Below are 21,530 nucleotides of genomic sequence, written 5' to 3'. Positions count from 1 at the left end.
TGTGACATAACATGCATTAGCTGCCGTGCCTCGACCGCTGACATAATGAAATATGACTCACAAACATAGTGTGTTGTAAAAAAAATTTAATCGAGCCTTCGAGCGTTTGTACTAGATTATTAATATTATCTAGGTCGATTTATTTATACTCTTTTATTTGTGAAGCAGAAACCTCACAGGAAATAGAACAAATCATTTTCCGGTCCACACTCTTGAGTCCCGCCCCACCAGTCTGTGCCATCTTGTATTTAGCAAGAACAAAAACGGTGTTAGAAAGAAATCAAACGTGAGGACAAGGCACAGACGATACACAGGATTTTAAGTCTATAATTTTTTTAAAGGTTTGGTGTAACCGGGCAATATGCATGGAAGTGGGGAATCGCGGAGAAACGACAGCCACACCCCGTAGGAACAGCTAACGTTAGCTTGCAAGCTAGCAAAGCTAAGCTAGCCAATTAGCCAAGGCTAGTAAACCAGTAAACAGACAGCTAGCGGGCTTGCAGTAGCCGTTTGAGCTAGCTAAACTAGCCAGAACAGTCTGTAAACCGTTCACCAATTTCGTCGTGGCTCTGAAATCTGGGGCGACCTCAGTGAAAATGGACCAAACATCTCATTGATCATCCACTGTGAGCAGACCCGGGCTATGAGGATTGAGGCTTGCTAGCTTGACTGCTAACAGTTGTTTTTCGTGCCAGAGCGGAACCACAATAAGCCGCGGTAAGGAATGCTTGATTTTGCTAGCTAGCTGCAATGCTAACTAACCTAGTTAGCTAACTAGAGGTTCTCAAACTGGGGTCCGGGGACACCCAGGGGCCCTCAAAGCGGCTACAGGGGATCCCTAGCAAAACAGGGATAGTATAATTTCACTATAATTCAAATGACTAGAAATTAGCCCAATTAGATAATGTTTAAATTGGGCTGTTTTAATCACAGGTTACACTCACCACTATCACATTTGCACAGACAGCTACAATACAGTGCTAATTCAGTAACAGTAGTCTTTCCGTATGGATCCCTGGGACAACATTATATCAAATCTGAATCGTTGGTTGAATGTTTGTCTAATTGGGGGTCTTTTGAGAACCCCTGAGCTAACCGAGGCAACATTAGCTACTGCTATCAGTTGCGGTTTGCTTTGCTAACATCAGCTTAATAGCTAACCATTCAATAGCTGCTAACACTCACTAAATTAACAACCTAACGAACTATCAATATTCAGCGACTAGCTAAGCTAATGCATCCCTAGGCATTAGACTCTTAATTTGTAATGTTTGATTCTTCTTTCACGAACCACAACAACAAGCTAAAATGCTCGGCCTGCAAAAATTGCTTCAAGTGAGCTAATGTCAACTGGAATATTGTTGCAGGTCAACCAGCCAACAGTCAGTTTTTCTTAGACTATACGAGCTCTTGACGAGAATTATCAGGACGAAATGGAGGCCATGACATTGTAATATCCGAACAAAACTGCTTTCATCTCACAGAATTGAGATTTTGGTTTTGGGGAAGAAGTCCAAACGAGTATGCATAACATGATGCTTTTCAAAGTTAAAAACAAAGGCCACATTCCCTCAGCTTCCTTACTTCCTTAAATTGTTTAGGGTGGATTTGATGTTTGAGAATAGTGATTTCTGCCATGAGAGATTTGGCATCTAATCACGGAAAAGCTGAAAGGCACATATGGTTTCATTCAGCTTCAACTATGATTACACTCCTATAGCTACATAATACAATTATTATACAGTAATTTATTCATTAGCACTGCAACTCATGGATGTTTCATTCTTTGTATGCTTCACGATTAAAGATTTTCCTATTCTATAAACTTTTCCTTAAACTTTGGACCACACCCACTGAAAACTGCCCATTATTCACTGTGTGTGTGGTCCAACTGCTTGTTTCATTTAAACTGAGGAATCGTCTAGGTCTAATTTGTGAAGGCGATGGTTACTGGCACTGATGAATGCTTTTATACCCAGAACCCCAGCCTGTTTGAATGTTGTGACCACTCATATTATACACATACTATATAGCCTACACATATCTATCAATTGAGCAACAGAAAAGTACCAGTTTTAGGGTAAAGTAGGGACAGGCTATTTACACTAAGGAGTTTCTGCTGTGCAGAAGTAACGTCGTTACTTCGTCACAGCCACCAGAGTCGCAGCTTGGTTCAGCCATGTGATCGTGGTCATCAGGCACCACTGACACACCAAATTATGACTCGCCCTTTCTGTTGAACAAGAACCGTTTGAGAAACATCTTTCCTCCTTTTAGATCCATCCTCATGGTAGGCTGATGCATTTCTCTATTCCACATTTGTTGTTTTTCTCTTGACTGTCAACAACTACTAAAATTTACTAAAAGATCAGGGCCTTTACAAACAGCCACAGGCCTCTGGTTCCGTGCCTTGGATTGGGCACCATCAGACCACTGAGTGCCACATAATGTATAATTGGAAATTTGTTCACTGCATTTTGAAGGAGTGTGGGGGGTGTCTCACACAGATTTACTAGCGCGCTGACAGAGAGTTGCTTCAAAGGGAACAACCCATGCAGTATTGCATTAAACAGAAGCCCTAAGGCCATGTCTTCATGCATTCACTGAATTGTAGAGGCAGAGTAATGTTGCTGGCTCTCTCCTCCAGGCCTCAGCTAATGCTCAAGGATGAGCAGTTACATTAACCATATTATCAAATGATGATGCATTTGTCGATAACCATGGCCTAATGTGCATGCTAAGTTGACATTCGTTGATTTATTCAGATGATTTGACATGAAGCTCAACACGGCTCATTTTTGCATTTTCATGGATATATACCCATGTTCCTGTTGAGTTGAATTAGTCATGGTGAAGAACGTACAGTGTTACCAGTCAGACTCTCTGCTCTTAGATCTCCAGATGCGTGATATAACACAGGCCATGGAGGGGTTTCACAACATGTTTGAAAGGGGTCCAAATGTTTAAGTCGTTAAGTTATTTATGGTGTTGTTCAAGAGCCATGCATAAATACAAATATGTTTAAAGGCTACATTTTTTCTCTCAGACAGATTTGTTTGCAAAGCTAAATTTGGACTACTTGGCGCATTTGATGCAGGGTAACATGAACGTTTTCTGAAGGATAAATGGCACCAAATTTTTTACTTGTCCAAACTGGAAAACGATTACCATGGAAAAACTATTTGTGTATCCACTGCAACCATTTTAGTAGGTCAACAAAACGTTAAAGTGTTACAACAATAACACTCAGACGTAAAGATAATAACAGAATTATAGAATTTTATCTGTATCATCGTTATCATCATTTTTAAATGTCTATTGCTTATGGTAAGCACCATGTCAATGATTGCATTCTTTTCTCTAACATAATAAGATGACAGCCAGAACTGCAACTGAATGTAGATTGCATAATATTAGACAAACCAGTTTGACTGAAAAGACCACAGACTAGACAAGAGGCGAGGTACAGAAATGCAGACTGACAGAACAGGATACATAGATCTGGCTGATCAGTCTTTCTGCTCAGCATCCTGACTTCACTCTCCACAAAAGTCCAATTGTTCATTGAAACTGTAGTCCATATTAAAAATGATCTTTGTCAACAAAATATAAACGGCATTGAGACAGATAATGAGTAAGCCCAGGCGACCCATTTTAGCCCTGTAGTGGACAAATGGCTAATAAGTAAGCCCCAGCTAGCCCTGTTTAGCCATGTGGTAGACAACTGGCTAATGTACGGTATCAATGAAGTCCTGTTTGGTAACGGGCAGTTTGTAGCTTGTTAGAAATCTGCGCCACTGTCAGTGAGCTGTACAGCAGCTGGCCGCTAGTACACAACACTGGCATGTCTGGAAGCACATAAATGAGTTAGTTAAAGTGCAAATACCCTGTTAGAATCATACTTTTGTAAAATTCCTGAAGCATTAATCTTTATTGGTTAAGCGAAGTGTTGGTGGTCCAGGTCCAGTTGTGTTCACTGCTTCCCCTAAGATTGTTCCCTGAAGTTCAGTTATGTCAAAAAGGGGGTCATTTGTCTTAACTGATGGCATATTTAATATAATAGACCTTTCTGAGTACCTTTATGCCATTACAGTTTAAGGCAAATATCCCAAGTCTTTACTCCACTACATTCATCTAAATAGCTGTGAAGTACAAATATTTCTCAAGTACCGGAGTGAAAGTATTTGCTCCCTTTCTTGACAGGTCATAACACGTGTGTGACAGTATCTTGCTTCTATAATGCACAAACAGAGGCACTGAATGTCAGCAGTTAGGCCTAGCTAATGAATTGGGAACGCTGACTGGCGCCACTCCGTCCTTATTTTGGACGCTGTCGGGCTTTCACAGCGGTTATTCCTTCTGACGTCACAAGTCCCAGCCAAACTGCATAGTAAATAATTGAAACGCATTAGTTTTAAAGTGCACTTTGTGAAAATCAGCTGCCATCTCGTCTCTCCTTTCCCACATCACCACTCGCTCCCTGCCGCTCACATCACTCTGTTTTTCCTCCACATTGTTACTCCCCTCACACTTTCTCTCTCTCTTTGTAACAGACTCGCTTTTATTGAACCTCAAGTTTTTCAGGGCTTTTGCAGTCACACATCCCGGCTGTTACCCTTCATACCACAACCTGTCAACCTGTTATCATCCCACATAGAGCAGCTATGGGAGGTTCAGAACCAACAGCAAAGACTGTTTTCTACCATCGTAAAGGTGGAGAGCCCAGATGATCAGTTTGAATCCTTATACTAGTATCAGACTTCCCTCTGGTCATGGAATTCCTGGAATATCATGGAATTTTGAGAGGCATATTCGAGACAGGGAAAGTCAGGGAATTTGATCATTTCTCTGGTCATTTTTCAGGAATATAGCAGAATGAATCTTGTATAACTAGGGATGGGACGATAAGCTAATTTCATAATATGATTTCATACACAATATGGGGTTCAGGATTCAATACAATCATGATACGATGTAATAAATAAAAGTTCAGTGACCACAAAGTGGGACTGTGCAGAATTATGTTTATTTCTGAGACACAAATCTTTCTAGCGATGCCATTGGCTTGTTAGAATGTAAACAACAATTTAAAAATGTCATTACAAATTGCAAATAATATAATTTGTATGGAGAGCTTTTGAAACTGTGATGGTCAAGCGTAGCACACAGTTTTGTATTGCGATACTGAATGTCAATATATCGTCCCATCCCTACATTAACACATTGATTGCATTAGATGGTTTTCAGCCCAAATGGAAACCAGACTGACAAACAACATTAACAAGCCATGAAGGAACAATGTTTTTAAATCATGGAAGCGCCCCAACTTAATTATGAAAAGTCATGGAACATGACATGACAAGCATTTTACATCAGGAACAAGGTGGGAAACCTGTAGTAGTGACCAGGACTTTGAAATGAGATTATCAAAACCATGCCCAAAAAACCGTATGGACCATACTTTGTAAGCCGCGTATTTGCACCCGTCAGCGCAGCGTCCCGGTACTAACTCGTTCTCGTTCTCTTCCTGTTCTCCAGGCCCTGGCAATGCCCTCGAGCGCACGGGCGGGCAATCTGAAGGACCCGGAGGTGGCAGAGCTCTTCTACCGAGACGACCCCGAGAAGCTGTTCGCTGACCTCCGCGAGATCGGCCATGGCAGCTTTGGAGCCGTCTACTTTGTGAGTAGGATGTTGGGACGTCAGCGGGTGGGATAGTGGATGTTGGGTCGGTCCTGAGAGACGTACGTTCATCAGGACTTCCTCACTTCGGGACGCACTGCGAACCAAATAACAGGCTATCTGCGGGTCTTTAAAGTCTGAAAAAGTCGTGAAATAAATTATCTAAATTTTAGGCCTTTAAAAAAGTCTGTTGAAGTCTCAAATCCAGTTATTAGAGGTCTTATTTCTTTCACTATGTAATGACAGATTTCCTTGTGCAGCATGTCCACTTTTAGATTAATACAGAACAGGGTTAGTAGTACAATATGCATCCCATCTGCTTTACTAAACACAGTTGGACTTCATCTCCCTGAACAGTTGATTTCCTGTTGTCCTTTTTCTTGTTCTGCCCATTTATAGTTTCACAGCTTTCGTTAGCTGTGTTCAATCAGAAATAGGCTGGTTTTGTTTCATTAGTTTGGTTTTTAAATTGGTCTTTAATTCAATTCCAGGTAGAAACCAGATTCTGTTATTTGTACGTTGTGTGGTGTTTTTCATATATAAAGCAACAAAATGTCCCCCATCTTGCATACTTACTGCTCAATGTTTAGGTTTGGAGGGAAACATATTCTTAGGCACTGATATGATTTTCCAAATTCAGAACCCATTGTAACATTTCACTTAGAAACGCACACGAAGCTCAGGAGGCCTGAGCAGCACCCAGTATCTTTCTGTGTGGGTTTCAAAGAGGGAGCGATGCTGTCTGTTCATATCCACACTGTGCTAATAACAAGGAAGCTGTGAATATAAATTAGTAAAACAGTGAGAAAACATCATGCGACTGCACTAGATACATATCTTATTTTACCTGTAAAATATTCTTCTTGGCATGGTTAGCTTCAAGCCAACATCTTCAAAGCGGTTCTCACATCCACAACACGCTGCCACACTGAATCTCTGAGTTTCAGCTCCTTAAAAGGCCATAGGAGACCTGTGCCACAAAAATAGATGATCTGCATCAATTTGCATTGATATAATAATGCAACTGACGAATGAAAGGGAAATTTTAAACAGTTGCTAATTCAAGCAATTTTTTCAGTATCAGACTAGCATTATTATGAATCACTGTCATTTAAAAAAAAATAATTTTGGTTCGGGAGTTTCAAAAAATTTTTCCTCAAAGCAAAATGTCTTTATCCACTTGGTCCGAATGCCTTAGTCTACTGATAAAGCATTACTCCAAGGGAACTAAAAATACCCCTAAAGTATTTTTTATTTTTTACATTTTTTAGTGGTTTTGTTCTTTTTTTGGGGGGGGGGGGGACTTTGGCTATGGTGTCAACCCTGTGTACCGTTATATTTCTGCCATCGTAAATACATGCTGTACCATGGCCCCTAAGGTGAGACACGTTCCAAACTGTGAGTTTTGTGAACACACCCACACACTCATTTTTGTGTGAATGCGTTTCCATATTGTGTCTGTTGTCCAACAGGCCCGAGACGTGCGCAACAATGAGGTGGTGGCCATCAAGAAGATGTCCTACAGCGGCAAGCAGACGAATGAGGTAAACAGAAAGTATTTGGTTTGACTTTACACTAGAAAGTGTTTTGAATTTTACTATTGAAATATCTCAGCTTTCAAAATGCCTCTCTGTGACTTTCCCTAGACCCACTTTCTCTACAAACCAGATTTTCTAAATCATACAAAGAAGTACTAGCTGTTACTAATTGTTGCATCAATTCATGGCTTGTTGTCTTTCTCTTAAATCCCCAAAATCCACTGGCCTTTCTAGTGATTCTGTGGTTGTAGTATTCATCCTGAGCTGTGAATTAATATCGCTTGGTTCATAAAACCTGCATGTATGTGTCCAAAATGTTGATCTAGTGGGCAGTTTTAAGTCAAAACCTTGACAGATGTTGAATAATTCAACATCTGCATTTTATGTTGTATCTGCAGCTTCTTGGTATACAAAGCACACATGCATTCGTCACTTAGAAAAATGAATTCAATTCAGTGCTTTGAGTTTGAAAAAATTGAGACATTTGTCATAAATCTAGACAATCGCAAATGTCGTGTTAGAAAATGTATGAATTGCTGACTGAAAAATGTTTATTTGTTCTTCATTGTGACTCATAAATAACAACAGAAATGTTTTGTCTCACCTCTGTTTTTACAATTACATGGTAACAGTCTAGTAGTTAACATACAGTACATGTCTCTAGTAATGACAGGCCGTCTCCAAAATGTGTTGAGAAACATGAGGTTGGTGCATTCAGTTTTGTTGTGTACTGAGTTAGTTTTCTGTCTGTCTCCAGAAATGGCAGGACATCATTAAAGAGGTGAAGTTCCTACAGAAACTCCGTCACCCCAACACCATCGAGTACCGGGGATGTTACCTGAGAGAGCACACAGCATGGGTACGTGTGTGTGTGTGTGTGTGTGTGTGTACATTTGGGTTGTACAATGTGCATATACCACTGCAACATTACAGCACTTTCCCATCACCAAACCTGTGACACCAAATATCTTCTTTAGTGTTGTAAATATGAGTCAATGGGAGTATTCTAAGTCTACATGGGACAGCATGTTGAGTTTGTTGCATTAACGTAATAAAAAAATGTTTTCCCACTTCCACCTTTTAAATAATATGATGATGACAAGACCAACAAAACAAACCCTTAGCCTGCTTCTGCTTCAACGCACTGGTGGAAAACTCTAATCAATAAGTTTTTTGTACTCTTTGACCCCCTATTTTTAGTGAGATTGTCTGTGATTTAATCTGTGCAAATCTGCCATGTCTGTAATTTGGAAAGTAAAAATTCCACAAATTGCCTTCAGTGAAGACAGACGTCCTCTGATAATATTAATCCTGTGTGACTCAAACTCTTGGTAATTTTAGCTGTAATTTGTTGGCATGCAATTTCTTTTTCCTCTTCTGGATGCACAATTTCTTCTGTCATGACATGAAAAATGGAGGCAGAAGGTACTGAATGCAAAATCAGAAAGTGAGGAATTGTAAAATCTTGACTTTATACAGTTGTATCCGGGCCATTGGTGATTTCAGTGAATTTCATTATCCTGTGCGAATGCGTCTCACACAGTGCAGAGGTTGGGCTTTATGTGAATGTATGTGTTATTCTGCTGATTATGTTTTTAAAATGTATTCCCCCTCTCCTCAGCTGGTGATGGAGTACTGCCTCGGCTCGGCCTCAGATCTCCTTGAAGGTTTGTTGAGCTCCAGGCTCTAAACAACGGCACTTAGTCATAGCTTTTGCAGTTACCGAGACACTATTCTATTAGTCCCTCTTTCTCTCAATATAAATCTGTCTCTCTCTTCGTTTCTCTGTCCTTGCAGTGCACAAGAAGCCACTCCAGGAAGTCGAAATAGCTGCTATTACCCATGGTGCACTGCAGGGCCTGGCATATCTTCACTCTCACAATATGATTCACAGGTACATTTTTGTCTTAAGTCTTGGGTCGTCACATGTCAGTTTTGGCAACATTAGTTGGGTTTAGATCTGCTTATCGGTTTTAGTCAGTGTGATAAATGATTGTACTGTGTAAAAGGTGCTGCATGTCCCATTTTAGCATCAATAAATCATTGCAACGTTAGTTTTTAGACATTAGTATGATTAGAGTAAACAAACGAGACCATCTCTGAGAAGGCTGTCAGCCTCTATCAGCCTCTACTCTGCATCCTCCATTGTTTCTCCACCTGGTGGATCTGGAGGGAAATCTGCTGGATTGCTTTACGGCACAAAACAGGAAGACGTTCTGTTCTTCCAGAGCAAACGGAGCTAAAGCTTTCAGAGAGAAAGACTTGATGGAAAAATCACTTCCAACATGTTGATCCTCTTCAGTAAAGCCAAAGAGACAGAGAAAGCCAAGATCGTCTTTTTGACAGGAAGCAGCATGGCTTATGGGAAATGTAGTCTAAATTTTGAGAGACACTAGCACTAACTATACCACTGGTGGGAGATAGAAGTTAATAATCGTCTTGACCAGACATTTGTTTACAGTAATTATACCAAGGTATCCCAATTAATTTGACAGTGATATATTGATGTATAGATGTTAAAAATGCTACATTATACGTACCTTTATTGTGCGTATAATAAATCTCTATGCTCGTTAACATGTGATTCTCGGCCGTCTGTCCATCAGGGATGTGAAGGCAGGCAACATCCTGCTGACGGAGCCTGGCCAAGTCAAGCTGGGGGACTTCGGCTCTGCCTCCATCGTGGCCCCGGCTAACTCCTTCGTGGGAACCCCCTACTGGTGAGTGCTGGTGCTGTAACCCACCGGAGTGAAATTGATTTGCTGCCGGCGTTTTTGTGAGTTGTAGTTGTAGCACGTGACCAGAAGTAGCAGAAGACAAACTTTGATCTGCAGAAAAGACCTTCTACTCTCTAGTTGCTCAGTATTTTCAATAATACTGCAACAATATAAGTAATTGTTGCATCATTTTACAGCGTTCTGGACATCATTCCCCCTTTTTAAAATGGGTCCAGTTCAGTCTCTCACTAACAGAGCTAATGAAAAAGGGTTTTCAGTTGAAGTGATTTTTGACTTGAATGGTTGGGAGCATAACCAAAATTGTCGAATCAGATTCAGATTACAGTATGGAGCAGGCCAATCCAACCTCTTGAAGGAGGTGAGATTACCATAAAGAAACCTTCCAGTCACAGTGGTCAAAGCATGGAGAGATTTAGCCATTTTCTGTATCAGGGCTGTCAGTTTGACTGAAATTCAAATATTAATGCTAAAATGTATTTGGCAGGATGGCTCCAGAGGTGATCCTGGCCATGGACGAGGGCCAGTATGACGGCAAGGTGGATGTCTGGTCCCTCGGCATCACCTGCATAGAGCTGGGTAAGAATTACCACCGGAATAACTGCTGTAAACTTTGACATACACTCTCAGGTCAACAGGTATGATACGAAGGTTTCAGGTGCTGTGGGACTAACGACCTTTCCATCCTACACTTTCTCTAGCGGAGAGGAAGCCTCCACTGTTCAACATGAATGCTATGAGTGCCTTATACCACATTGCTCAGAACGAGAGCCCCATCCTTCAGTCCAATCACTGGTGAGAACACCTCTCTTCTCTATTCTATTCTTAGTTTGATTTCCTCTCTAGTTTCCCCATTTATTTTTCCTGTAGCTTCTCTCTCTCAGACAAATTTTTCTCGGTGATAACATGCTCGCATCTCTCTCGTCAGGTCTGATTACTTCCGCAACTTTGTTGACTCCTGCCTACAGAAGATTCCCCAGGACCGGCCTACCTCGGACGTGCTGCTGAATGTGAGGAGGACACACACACACACACACACACTCACAGACAGCCTGGCTTCTTTACCTATCCAGTCGCGTCACATAGGGCTGTTCGATTCCAGAAACCTTAGAATCGTCTCCAATTACGATTCCAAGTATTGGGAATCGATGGAGTCGATTCCAGGCAAAATACCACACCACACTACCGATGTGTGTGGTGTAGATTTAGGCATTTTCTCAACAGTCAGAGACGGTGTCTAATACCTCGTCTAATCTCTGTTGGCGGGAAAACTTGAGCCACTTGTACACTTAACAGAATCACCAGAGAGGAATTCGGCTCTGGGATTCACTCGTACATGCACATTTTCTGTACTTTTCGACTCCACAGCTTTGGAGTCAGTTCTCGATTCCCAAATGCCTAGAATCGAAGAATCTGTTCTTTTTGGAATTGACTCCCAGCCCTAACGTCACATGTCTCGTTAGCATTAACACCTCCTCTACACTACAGTCACACTAACGCCCCTTTCCTTTCCTTCCTCCCTCCCCCCTCAGCATCGGTTCTTGTGCCGCGAGCGTCCGCTGACGGTGGTCATGGACCTGATTGCACGCACCAAGGACGCGGTGCGGGAGCTGGACAACTTGCAGTACAGAAAGATGAAGAAGATCCTCTTCCAGGAGACCCAGCAGAACGGCCCCGTGTCCGAGGGAGGGGAGGATGAGGAGGTAGGGAGGGGAGGATGAGGGGGGTGGTCATGAGGGAGAATGGAAGGAGGAGGGATAAAGGAGAGGAGGTAGGGAAGAAGGGAGGAATTAAGGAGACTAGGGTGGGAGCGAGGGAGAGGAGGATGAGGGGAGTGGTGGCAGGGTGGTCAGGAAGGAAGGAGGGAACGAGGGAGGGAAATGAGGGAGAATGGAAGGAAAGGAGGGATAATAAGGGGGGGCTATAAAGGAGAGGAGGTAGAGGACAAGGGAGGAATGAAGGAGGCAGGGTGGGAGGAGAGGAGAAGGAAGGATGAAAGGGAAGGAGTAAGGAGACTAGGGTGGGAGGGAGGGGCGGAGGATGAGGAGGGAGGCTGTAAGGAGGGATGAAGGAGAAGAGGGATGGAGGGAGGAAAGGGTAGAAAACATGAAGGAGGAGAGGGAGATGAGAAAGTTCCTGGTAGTGAGTAAAAGGAGGGAGAAATTTTGAATAAATTAGAATAGTTGTGAGGCTTAAAATGCAGAAATACCTCCGACTACAGCAAAAGAAGAATAGACCGGAGACATTGCCATTGTGTCTCTATGCATTGTGTATTTAGTATAGGTATTTATTTGCATTATTGGCATATGTATTTTTTTAATTTGCATATATTCAAATAAAGACTAGATGCAAGGGAGCTTGTACAAATGGAAGGAACTTAAATGCAAAGTTTTTAATTTTTCAGTGACGTGCGTTTTTTTTGGGCCTATGAATTTTTGCATATCCAGCCAGTACAATAGACACAGATTCAGTTTATTCTATTTTCATATATTAAAATAAGCCACACAAAATGATGAATGAGTGCAGATTGTGCAGGTGAGGCAAAAGTGTAATGGTTTATGAAAATGTCAAAAGAGAAAAATCATGGATAAAATGTGAAACCCCATGTTGTGTTGTCAGGAGGTGGAGCAGTACCTCCTGCGGACGGGAACGGTCAACAGCATGGAGAGCTCCCAGTCGGTGCCCAGCATGTCCATCTCAGCCAGCTCCCAGAGCAGCTCCGTCAACAGTCTGGCCGACGCCTCCGACGACAGCAGCAGTGAGATGGCCATGATGCAGGAGGGCGAGCACACCGTCACCTCCAACAGCTCCATCATCCACCGGCCCGCGGTAAAACCTCTTAAACCTTGAGCTTGACTTGAATATGTTGAACCCGGACTGACCCGAACCCCCCCCCCCAAATTGCTAATAACCACAGTTGGGCAGCAACATGTTACTCAGTAATATTAACAAATTGCTATTTCCATTTCAGTATTTATATTATAGTTAGTGACGAAGCAATTGACTCTTGTTCTCACCACCATTCAAAAGTGGATTGAAGTTGAATCATCCATAAACTGGTTTGATTATTCTGATCCCCTAATTCATTTTCTTCAGAAACCATAGCTGTTGAGTTATCAACCAGGAAAATATCCAAGCTATTTCGCGTGTTATTTTGGGGGTTTGAACATTTGAATGTAGTTGGTCAGTGGGCTCTTCAGAAGTTTTATAAGCAGGGAAATCACTGGTCCTCCTGACTGCATGTGGCTGTTAATGTTTACTTGTGTGATTTGTGATTGTATGTTTCTATGCATCTATGCATCTAAATGTCTGCCCCCCCCCCCCCCCCCTCAGGGTCAGGATAACATCTATGATGACCCCTACCAGCCAGAGATGGACCAACCCCAGGCTCCCTCTGCTGGCCGCCGTCGCGCCTACTACCGCAACCGCGACCACTTCGCCACCATCCGAACCGCCTCCTTGGTGAGTGCCAAATCCCAGCAGCTCTTACTGGTTGTACTCAGCTTCACCCCAACATAATAACTAAAGAACTATACATGATATGCAAACAATACACAAACTTCATACTATCACAGGTTCCCCCTATAGGGCAGACGGTCTGATTCGATTTTGGAGCGCTTCACTGCATAAATTTGCATATTGAGGAATTATGAGGAAAAACAGATTTTCTTCTTTAATGCTTTAAGATACATAGTTCGAATTAATACTGCCCATGTGTTGTTGACACAGAAATATTTGCCAATTAATTTGAGAGTGCTGCTCTTAAACATCAGACTTACTCCATTCCTCCTCCAGGTGACCCGTCAGATCCAGGAACATGAGCAGGGCTCGGCGCTGCGGGAGCAGATGTCGGGGTACAAACGCATGAGGCGGCAGCACCAGAAGCAGCTGATGGGCCTGGAGAACAAGCTGAAGGCGGAGATGGACGAGCACCAGCTGAGGCTGGACAAGGAGCTGGAGAACCAGAGGAACAGCTTCTCCACAGAGGCTGACAAGCTGTCCAAGAAGCACCAGGCCATCCTGGAGAAAGAGGTGAGGGCCAGATGGGGTGACGGGGTTCAGATGGAGAAACGGGGGACAGATGAGAGAGTGAGGAGGACAGATGAGAGAGTGAGGTGTGGATGGAGTCATAGATGCAGCGCAAAATGTCTGAGGCGATGCATTCTTCAGTGCAGCCTCTCAACAGCAGTTTGATTCGGTAGAAGGTATTGATACATTTATTATTACCGTGTTTTCTCATCAATCATTCTGTGAAGAGATGCTAATCGCTATATGATGAACGTGGATCCATTCATACATCTGGGGTATAGAATAGTTGAATTTGTGAAGCACATAGGGCTAAAAGGCTTTCATTTGCACAAAGTGTGTGTGTTCGGGTGCGGGGGGTGAAGGGTGGGGGGGTTGTTTGCTATAGTTATTGCTACCGATATCTGTACCAATACTGATCACTTGGAAACCACTCCCAGTCCTAACCCCAGCCTTTGTGTGCGTTTCCCTCCAGACGAAGGCGGCTCTAGCAGAAGAGAAGAAGTTCCAGCAGCACATATTGGGCCAGCAGAAGAAAGAGCTGACCAGTTTACTGGAATCACAGAAACGCCAGTACCGCCAGCGCAAGGACCAACTCAAAGAGGCATGAGCCCAACCTTAACCCCAAATACAATATCAGTGTTGATACTGGTGCTTCTATCCAAAGCAGAGAAAACTGTGTTACTCATACATTTAGGATTTGTGACGTTGAATTTTCTCCCTTTTCTTCTCCCTCCACCAAGCAGGAGCTGAGTGAGAACCAGTCGACGCCTAAGCGGGAGAAGCAGGAGTGGCTGGTGCGTCAGAAGGAGTGCCTGCAGCAGATGCAGGCGGAGGAGGAGGCCGGCCTGCTGCGGAGGCAGAGGCAGTACTACGAGCTGCAGTGTCGCCAGTACAAGAGGAAGATGCTGCTGGCTCGCCACAACCTGGAGCAGGACCTGCTGAGAGAGGTACAGCAAGGAAATGCCCACCCTGACATCTTAAAAACCACCATAGACACCTGAGCTGAATTCTAGACCATGATCAACAAGGTCTGGTTGTTTTTGTCCCTTGTAATTCTGTGATTTTTGGAGTCAATATCCATTGTAAGCCAGTGGAAGAAAGATTGGAACATAGATCTTAAAATAAAGGACTTTCCTGCTCAACTCAACTCTTCTTCATGCCCTCAGAGTGCAGACTCTTGTGCAGACAGGTTCAAAAAAGGAGGAAAGTCCACACTACCAAATAAATTATTATTAAATAATTATAAGAAACATTTGTATTTATTGGTGGTGCGGTCTTTCCTCCTCTTTCTAACAAAGACGATCTTGGCAGGTTCCCTCTGGTCATGAAATTCCTGGAATATCATGGAATGTAGAGGTGTATCCCAGACAGGGAAAGTCAGGAAATTTGACAAATTCTCCGGGGAAATCGGGGAATATCAGGGGATTTAACAAATGGGTCACAGAGCAGGAATTTGCCAGAATGTATTTTACAACTTGTGTAACATTTATTGCATTAGATGGAGGTTTTCGGCTGTTTTTATAGTGCATGGCCACTTCTCCATAGCAAGCTGTTTACCCCTTTAGGAACTTGTTGGGCTGGTTATGGAAAGTCATGGAAAAGTCATTCAAGTTCACATCAGAGCCATTTCTTACCGTTAACATGATTGTCTTACAGTGGAGCAAATCTTTTCTTAGATGGTTATGGGAAACCCGCCCAAGTGTAAAAGAAGCAAATGTAAAATTATCTCTCTCTCATCGCTCGCCCTCCACCAGGACCTGAACAAGAAGCAGACCCAGAAGGACCTGGAGTGCGCCATGCTGCTGCGGCACCACGAGTCCACCCAGGAGCTGGAGTTCAGGCAGCTGGGCTCGGTGCAGCGAACCCGGGCCGACCTGATCCGGACGCAGCACCAGACCGAGCTCACCAACCAGATGGAGTACAACAAGCGGCGCGAGCAGGAGCTGCGGCAGAAACACGCCGTGGAGGTCCGGCAACAGCCCAAGAGCCTCAAGGTGAGGAGGAGGAGGAGCAACACGAACCAGGACAACTGCATTTTACTTTTACAAGACTAAACAAAATCCCTCCTTTTTTTTTAACATCTCACTACGTGGATGACTGAAATGAATCTACACACACATATTTGATTTTGTGTTTTATTTATCTATTCCTGTTTTGTCTTGGTATTATTTTTCTGTTTCTTTTGAAAAGTGTTGATTATAACGACCCTTCTAATTATCATGATTAGCTAATGAAAACTCCTCCTTCCAGTCCAAAGAGCTGCAGATCAAGCGTCAGTTCCAGGACACGTGTAAGATCCAGACTCGTCAGTACAAAGCGCTGAGGAACCACCTGCTGGAGAGTACGCCCAAGTCCGACCACAAGGCCGTCCTCAAACGCCTCAAAGAGGAGCAAACACGTAAGCTGGCCATCCTGGCCGAGCAGTACGACCACTCCATCAACGACATGCTGTCCACACAGGCTGTGAGTAAGGCAAGGAAACCTCCGCGCACCTTCTACACCAACCGCAGAACCACTGCACTAACACTGCATTCACCACAGCATCCACTGCACTTGAACGACATCATCACATCTAGGGCTGATTGTTTTAGATATCGTTTAATCAATTTAATCAATTAATTAAAAATAATGACAATCCAATGTCCATCACAAGTTACCAGAGCCCAGAGTGATTCTTAAAATGGTTTAGTTAGTCTGACCAGCAGCACCAAAAAAACCCAAAAAGTATTCATCTTATACTGATATGAAACTGAGAATAGCAGCAAATTTCAGCATTTGTGAAGCTGTAACCAGCAAATGTTTGGTATCTTTACTTGATTAAACGACTAAAACGATTAATTATCAAAATTATAAAAACGGTATCAAACAAAGGAAGAAAGAAGATTTGTGTAGATAAGTTTGTTTCAGGTGTTGTCGGTGCCAGCTGCTGGAAGATCTACAGCAGGTTTCCAAAAGGCAGAGAGACCCAACTTACAAATTTACTGACTATAAATGTTTCACAGGAGCTGTGACTCTAAATTAAGACCCGTGATATTCTTAACAGCTGATGAGAGAAATTCAGCATTTGAATCTTGCAGCTTGCTCTCGCCTTGAGAAACCTCCAGGCAAAACAGAAGTTCTGCAGTAGAAAATCTGAAAATTTGATGTTGTAGTCTAGTATCCCAGTATTTCTTAAGTGGTTTATGGTTTATATTTTCACCCCTATGCCCAACAGTGGTGGTGAATGAGTCCAGTGAGTTGCTGAGTGAAACACTAATAATAAACTCTTCTAAACGCTGCTGCTCTCGCTGTTTTAACACTACACCAGTGAATTTTAGCCCCAAAGCTCTCAGCAGATTGTGCTCTACTGATGTGGAGGCTTGTTCCCGTTTGTTCCCATAGCTGCGGCTGGATGAGACCCAGGAGGCGGAGTACCAGGTGCTGAGGATGCAGCTGCAACAGGAGCTGGAGCTGCTGAACGCCTACCAGAGCAAGATCAAGATCCACACCGACTCGCAGCACGAGAGAGAGGCCAAGGATCTGGAGCAGAGGGTGTCCATCCGCAGGGCGCTGCTGGAGCAGAGGGTACGAACGCCTTCACGCTGCTTCAGACTGGCAGCAGCAGAGTCGCAGGACAAACCTGCTTCATGCTGTCCTCAGCCCAGATACAAGACTGTTCTACAGGCCTTTCAGTGCTTTTTAAAATGGGTTAACGCTGGTTTCACTCCCTGTCTAGCTTAGTACTGCTCTGTAGCTGACTGCTGAATGCACCAGTGTTGGTTAAATATTGATTAGTTAGTCCCAAGTTAAAAAGACTGTCTGAAGAAAGTCTGGTATCAAAGAGAAACTGCCAACTGTACGAGTATTGTACTGTTCGTCAGAAGAAGGATTCAAACCGAGAAACCCCGGTGCCTTAGACCATTCAGACATCCTAGAAACCTAGAAAAAAAATCTGTGGTGTTACTTATCGCTGTGACTCCAGACTTTAAGTTCAGGGTGAAAAGGCCTTTGGTGTAATGCGTGAAGTGAAGAATGTCCATTTTGAAAAGCACTTTGTTTTTTCTGTGTTTTGCTGTAGTGAGTCCAGTACTAATATTTGGTGTAAATGTGTGTTGTTCTCCTGTCCGGCAGATCGAGGAGGAGATGCTCTCTCTGCAGAACGAACGGTCGGAGCGAATCCGGACTCTGCTGGAGCGCCAGGCCCATGAGATCGAGGCCTTCGACTCGGAGAGCATGCGGCTCGGCTTCAGCAACATGGCGCTGACCGGCATCCCGGCCGAGGCGTTCAACCAGGGCTACCCCAACCCCAGCCCGTCCTCGGGCTCCAGCGGCTGGCCGTCGCGTCCCGTTCCCCGGTCAGGCAGCCACTGGAGCCACAGCGTGCAAAACTCGGCGGCGCCCCCCTCCTGGCGCAGCCAGAACAACAGCGGAGGAGGCGGCTTCGGCCGTGCGGAGTCCATCATCTCGTCTCACGGCCTGGGGAGGGACAGCGAGCTGAGCATGGGCAGCCGGGGCCACTCCTCCTCCTCCTCCGCCTCCTCTTCCTCCTCCCACCACCAGCAGCAGCACTACCTCCCGCAGCACTACCAACACCACCAGAGCACGCCGCAGCTGTACCGCGACGGCCACGAGCGCGACGGCAGGGAGCGGGACCGGGTCCGGGAGTGGGGCGGGGGAGGGGGCCACTACGTCCACCACTCTCAGGGCCACCACCACCACCACCACCACCACCTCTCCACCCACGCCTCGGCCCAGTCCCTGGCTCTGCTGCCGCCCCCGCCGCCGCCGCCCCCCATCTCCCTCTCCTCCTCCCCTCCCTCGTCCGCCTCCTCCTCCTCCTCGTCTCAGGGAGGCTACGGAGGCGGCGGTCTGGCCGTCCGGGGCCCCGGCCTGATGGCGCTCAGGAACAGCCCCCAGCCGCTCAGGAGGACGGCCTCCGGCGGGCCGGGCAGCGGCGGGGGGAGCGACGGGGGGCTCAGCCGCAGCACGTCGGTCACCTCCCACATCTCCAACGGCTCCCACCTCTCCTACTCATAAACCTGCTCCTCATCTCCCCTGGCCTCGTGTGCATGGCGCTGCTTCTCCAACTGAAAACAAATCTGGCTGAAAGGTGTTTTGAGCCTTCATGAGCCAAGTGGGTGGGAGAGGACCGAAGTGGAATTAAGGGGAAGTTTTAACTTTTTATCTGTTCTCTAAGAAGCTTCATAGAAGTGGAGCAGAAGTAAATTGATCTTAAATTTTGAAGAAAAAAAATTTGCCGCCCCCCGCAGTCAAAAGAATTTAAAATCTCCTTTCTTGAGCTGTGCATTGGCTTTTCCTTGCACAAGGAAAGGAAGAGAGGAAGCCTCTGAGTCACTGAGCAGCTGCCCAGTTCTCAGAAGGGGCAGAGTGCTTATCATGCAGGCACACTTAATTTAGCATGAGTATTAAGACCCGGAAACTTGGCCCTGCATTACTGTTGGGATGGGTTGACCTCTCCCACACATCCAGCAGTTGGGGTTGGCCTGAGGTGGTGTTGCACAGTAACAGTGTTGAAACAAAACAATCTAAAAACACGCAGCAAAACGGCATGAATAGCATGACTAGAAGTGAAAAAGAGCAGCGTGTCGCAAAATGTCAAAATCAAGTAAAATCCAGTAGTCAACAAAAACTTGAAAGTTTTAACACGTTTGTTCATCTTGTAACAGTGAATCCATCGGTCACAGCACAGTATTGCCTATCTAGTGGGATGGTAGCGCTGTAGAAGATAAAGTAGACTTCCAGCTTAGAACAGAGCAGAGAACCGCTGCGTACGAAGTGCCAGAGAGCGGCTGTTGAGGCCATGAGGAGTTTTTAAATCGGATAGTTTTTTGGTTTTAGATTCGGAGCAGAACTCGGCCGGTAGAGGCGGGCGGCGGCTGTGGAGCTTCCACTCGGCTAGCGGTGCTTTAAGAAAACCACTGTAACTATGTAAATAACGCTAAATTGTAAACCTAATTTTTGATTTTAAGTGTTTCATACTGCTCAGTGGGGGGGTGGGAGGATGATGGGGGGGGGGGAGACAGCACAGGAGTTGACAAAGGGCAGATTTCTTGAAAACATATTTTGTTTTTTTATTATTATTTGTAGCTATTAAGATTCAAAATGACAATTAAAACACTGCCATCTCTTTGTTGGGCTGACCCAAGACAACTCTACCACTGCCCTTTAAGTTCTCTTAAAGGGATGCTGCCACAGAGTATTTTTGAGTGAGCCAAGCACTAAATAGCGTGTGAACATGCTGAAAGTGGGGTGCGTGTGTGTGTAAGTGTGTGTGTGTACAGTGCTGAACGCTTACTTTCACCTAGAACTCATTCCCCACATTTTGTCTGCATCTGTAGATAAGATGTACATGTGCATACAAGTTAGTACAATTCAGTGCATGGAACTTATGTACAGACCGCATTTGTATGGATAACATGCACACTACCTATTTATATAAATGCATATAAATGTAAGATACCTGTGTAAATGTAACAGGTATATTGAAGATTGTTCACTGTCCAAACACTTTTGACTTGCATTGTACTTAACGAGTGTACATATAAGCACTAACTTTGAAACTGTGTTAGAGTAATAATAATGATTATTTTGTCACGTGAGTTATACAAATTTGTAATAGATGCAGACAAATAGACGCTATCATTATTATTATTACTACTCCTGCGGTTGTAATATTTATGTTGTATGCTAATTTTTAAGTTTCTTTTTTTTTTTAAATTTATTGCCAATTTTGACCACTAGGTGGGGAATAAGAGCAATGTTACTGTGATAGAGCTATAAAAAAAAAAAAAACAATATTGTTGCATTTTTAAGGAGGAAAAAGGACTACCTTTCCCAGCATTCCTGTCGAGGTCTCAGGGTGGGAGTCTACCGGGCAGGGGTGTGTTTTACTTTTTTTTATTTTTTATTTTTTTTTGAGCCAGTATTAAAATGTGGACTGTACTCATCCACAGTCTAGCTGAATAGATGTATTTCCAGACTTTGGTTCGTTCAGCACGCCGGGTGCCATGTTTTTACCTTCGTTTATCTCACACTCTGCTTCTCAGTCGTCGTGCAAAAGGACCGGACTCTCAACACTGCACAGACGCAGATCCCCCCCCCTCCCCCTCCAAAAAAAAAAACAAAAAACACTGTAACCTGCAAAAACATCCAGTCCCCGTAACACCTCATCATTTAGTTTTGCACAGTCCGAATGGGTAGAAAAGGAAGATCGTCTTTAACTCTTTCTCCAAACGTGTTTTTGAGGCCGCGATGGGAAGAAACGACGGATTTCTGACGGATGTTTTTTATTTGGGATTTTGCCCGAGAGCCAGCTGATCTCCGGTCAGCCTTCCCCGCCATCAGCTGTTTTGGAGAAAGATGATCTCGGTGTGATCTGATGCTATCTTAGTTGTCATGTCTACCTCATTTGCACTGATAGTAAAAGAATGTTTGGGTGAGAGCAGTTTCCTCGTATGCAGACCTGGCTTTGCGAACTGTTTTTGTTTCTCCTACATCCGTGCAAATGTTGACAAGAGGTGAATGAGATGAGGGGGGGGGGCGGAAGTCT

The 21,530-nt window shown here is 44.2% G+C and overlaps 1 protein-coding gene across 1 annotated transcript; it reads left to right on the top strand.

The window, feature by feature from the left end:
* Positions 1–248: 248 nt before the first annotated feature.
* taok2a (TAO kinase 2a) lies at positions 249–19,954 on the top strand. Its single transcript, XM_071927420.2, has 20 exons — positions 249–717; positions 5,539–5,679; positions 7,152–7,223; positions 7,975–8,076; positions 8,839–8,884; positions 9,015–9,111; positions 9,824–9,937; positions 10,440–10,531; positions 10,654–10,747; positions 10,881–10,962; positions 11,485–11,655; positions 12,572–12,781; positions 13,286–13,414; positions 13,748–13,984; positions 14,454–14,582; positions 14,725–14,928; positions 15,736–15,975; positions 16,232–16,444; positions 17,363–17,545; positions 18,092–19,954. Exons 2-20 carry the CDS (start codon positions 5,548–5,550, stop codon positions 18,995–18,997), a joined length of 3,453 nt encoding a protein of 1,150 aa, XP_071783521.1. The 5' UTR covers positions 249–717; positions 5,539–5,547; the 3' UTR covers positions 18,998–19,954.
* The last annotated feature ends 1,576 nt before the right edge of the window (positions 19,955–21,530 follow it).

This window comes from Centroberyx gerrardi, chromosome 7 (assembly GCF_048128805.1).
Source record: "Centroberyx gerrardi isolate f3 chromosome 7, fCenGer3.hap1.cur.20231027, whole genome shotgun sequence".
In the NCBI taxonomy this organism is placed as follows: Eukaryota; Metazoa; Chordata; class Actinopteri; order Beryciformes; family Berycidae; genus Centroberyx; species Centroberyx gerrardi.
The sequence above is the reverse complement of the archived record's forward strand: the minus strand, read 5'-3'. Positions and strand labels throughout refer to the sequence as shown.

What these genes read in the sequence shown, in the direction of transcription:
- taok2a (XM_071927420.2), top strand. Translation starts at nt 5,548, where the DNA reads ATGCCCTCGAGCGCACGGGCGGGCAATCTGAAGGACCCGGAGGTGGCA. An exon ending in GCGGCAAGCAGACGAATGAG is followed by an intron (nt 7,224 to 7,974) that starts GTAAACAGAAAG and finishes GTCTGTCTCCAG; the next exon opens with AAATGGCAGGACATCATTAA. An exon ending in TTCGTGGGAACCCCCTACTG is followed by an intron (nt 9,938 to 10,439) that starts GTGAGTGCTGGT and finishes TGTATTTGGCAG; the next exon opens with GATGGCTCCAGAGGTGATCC.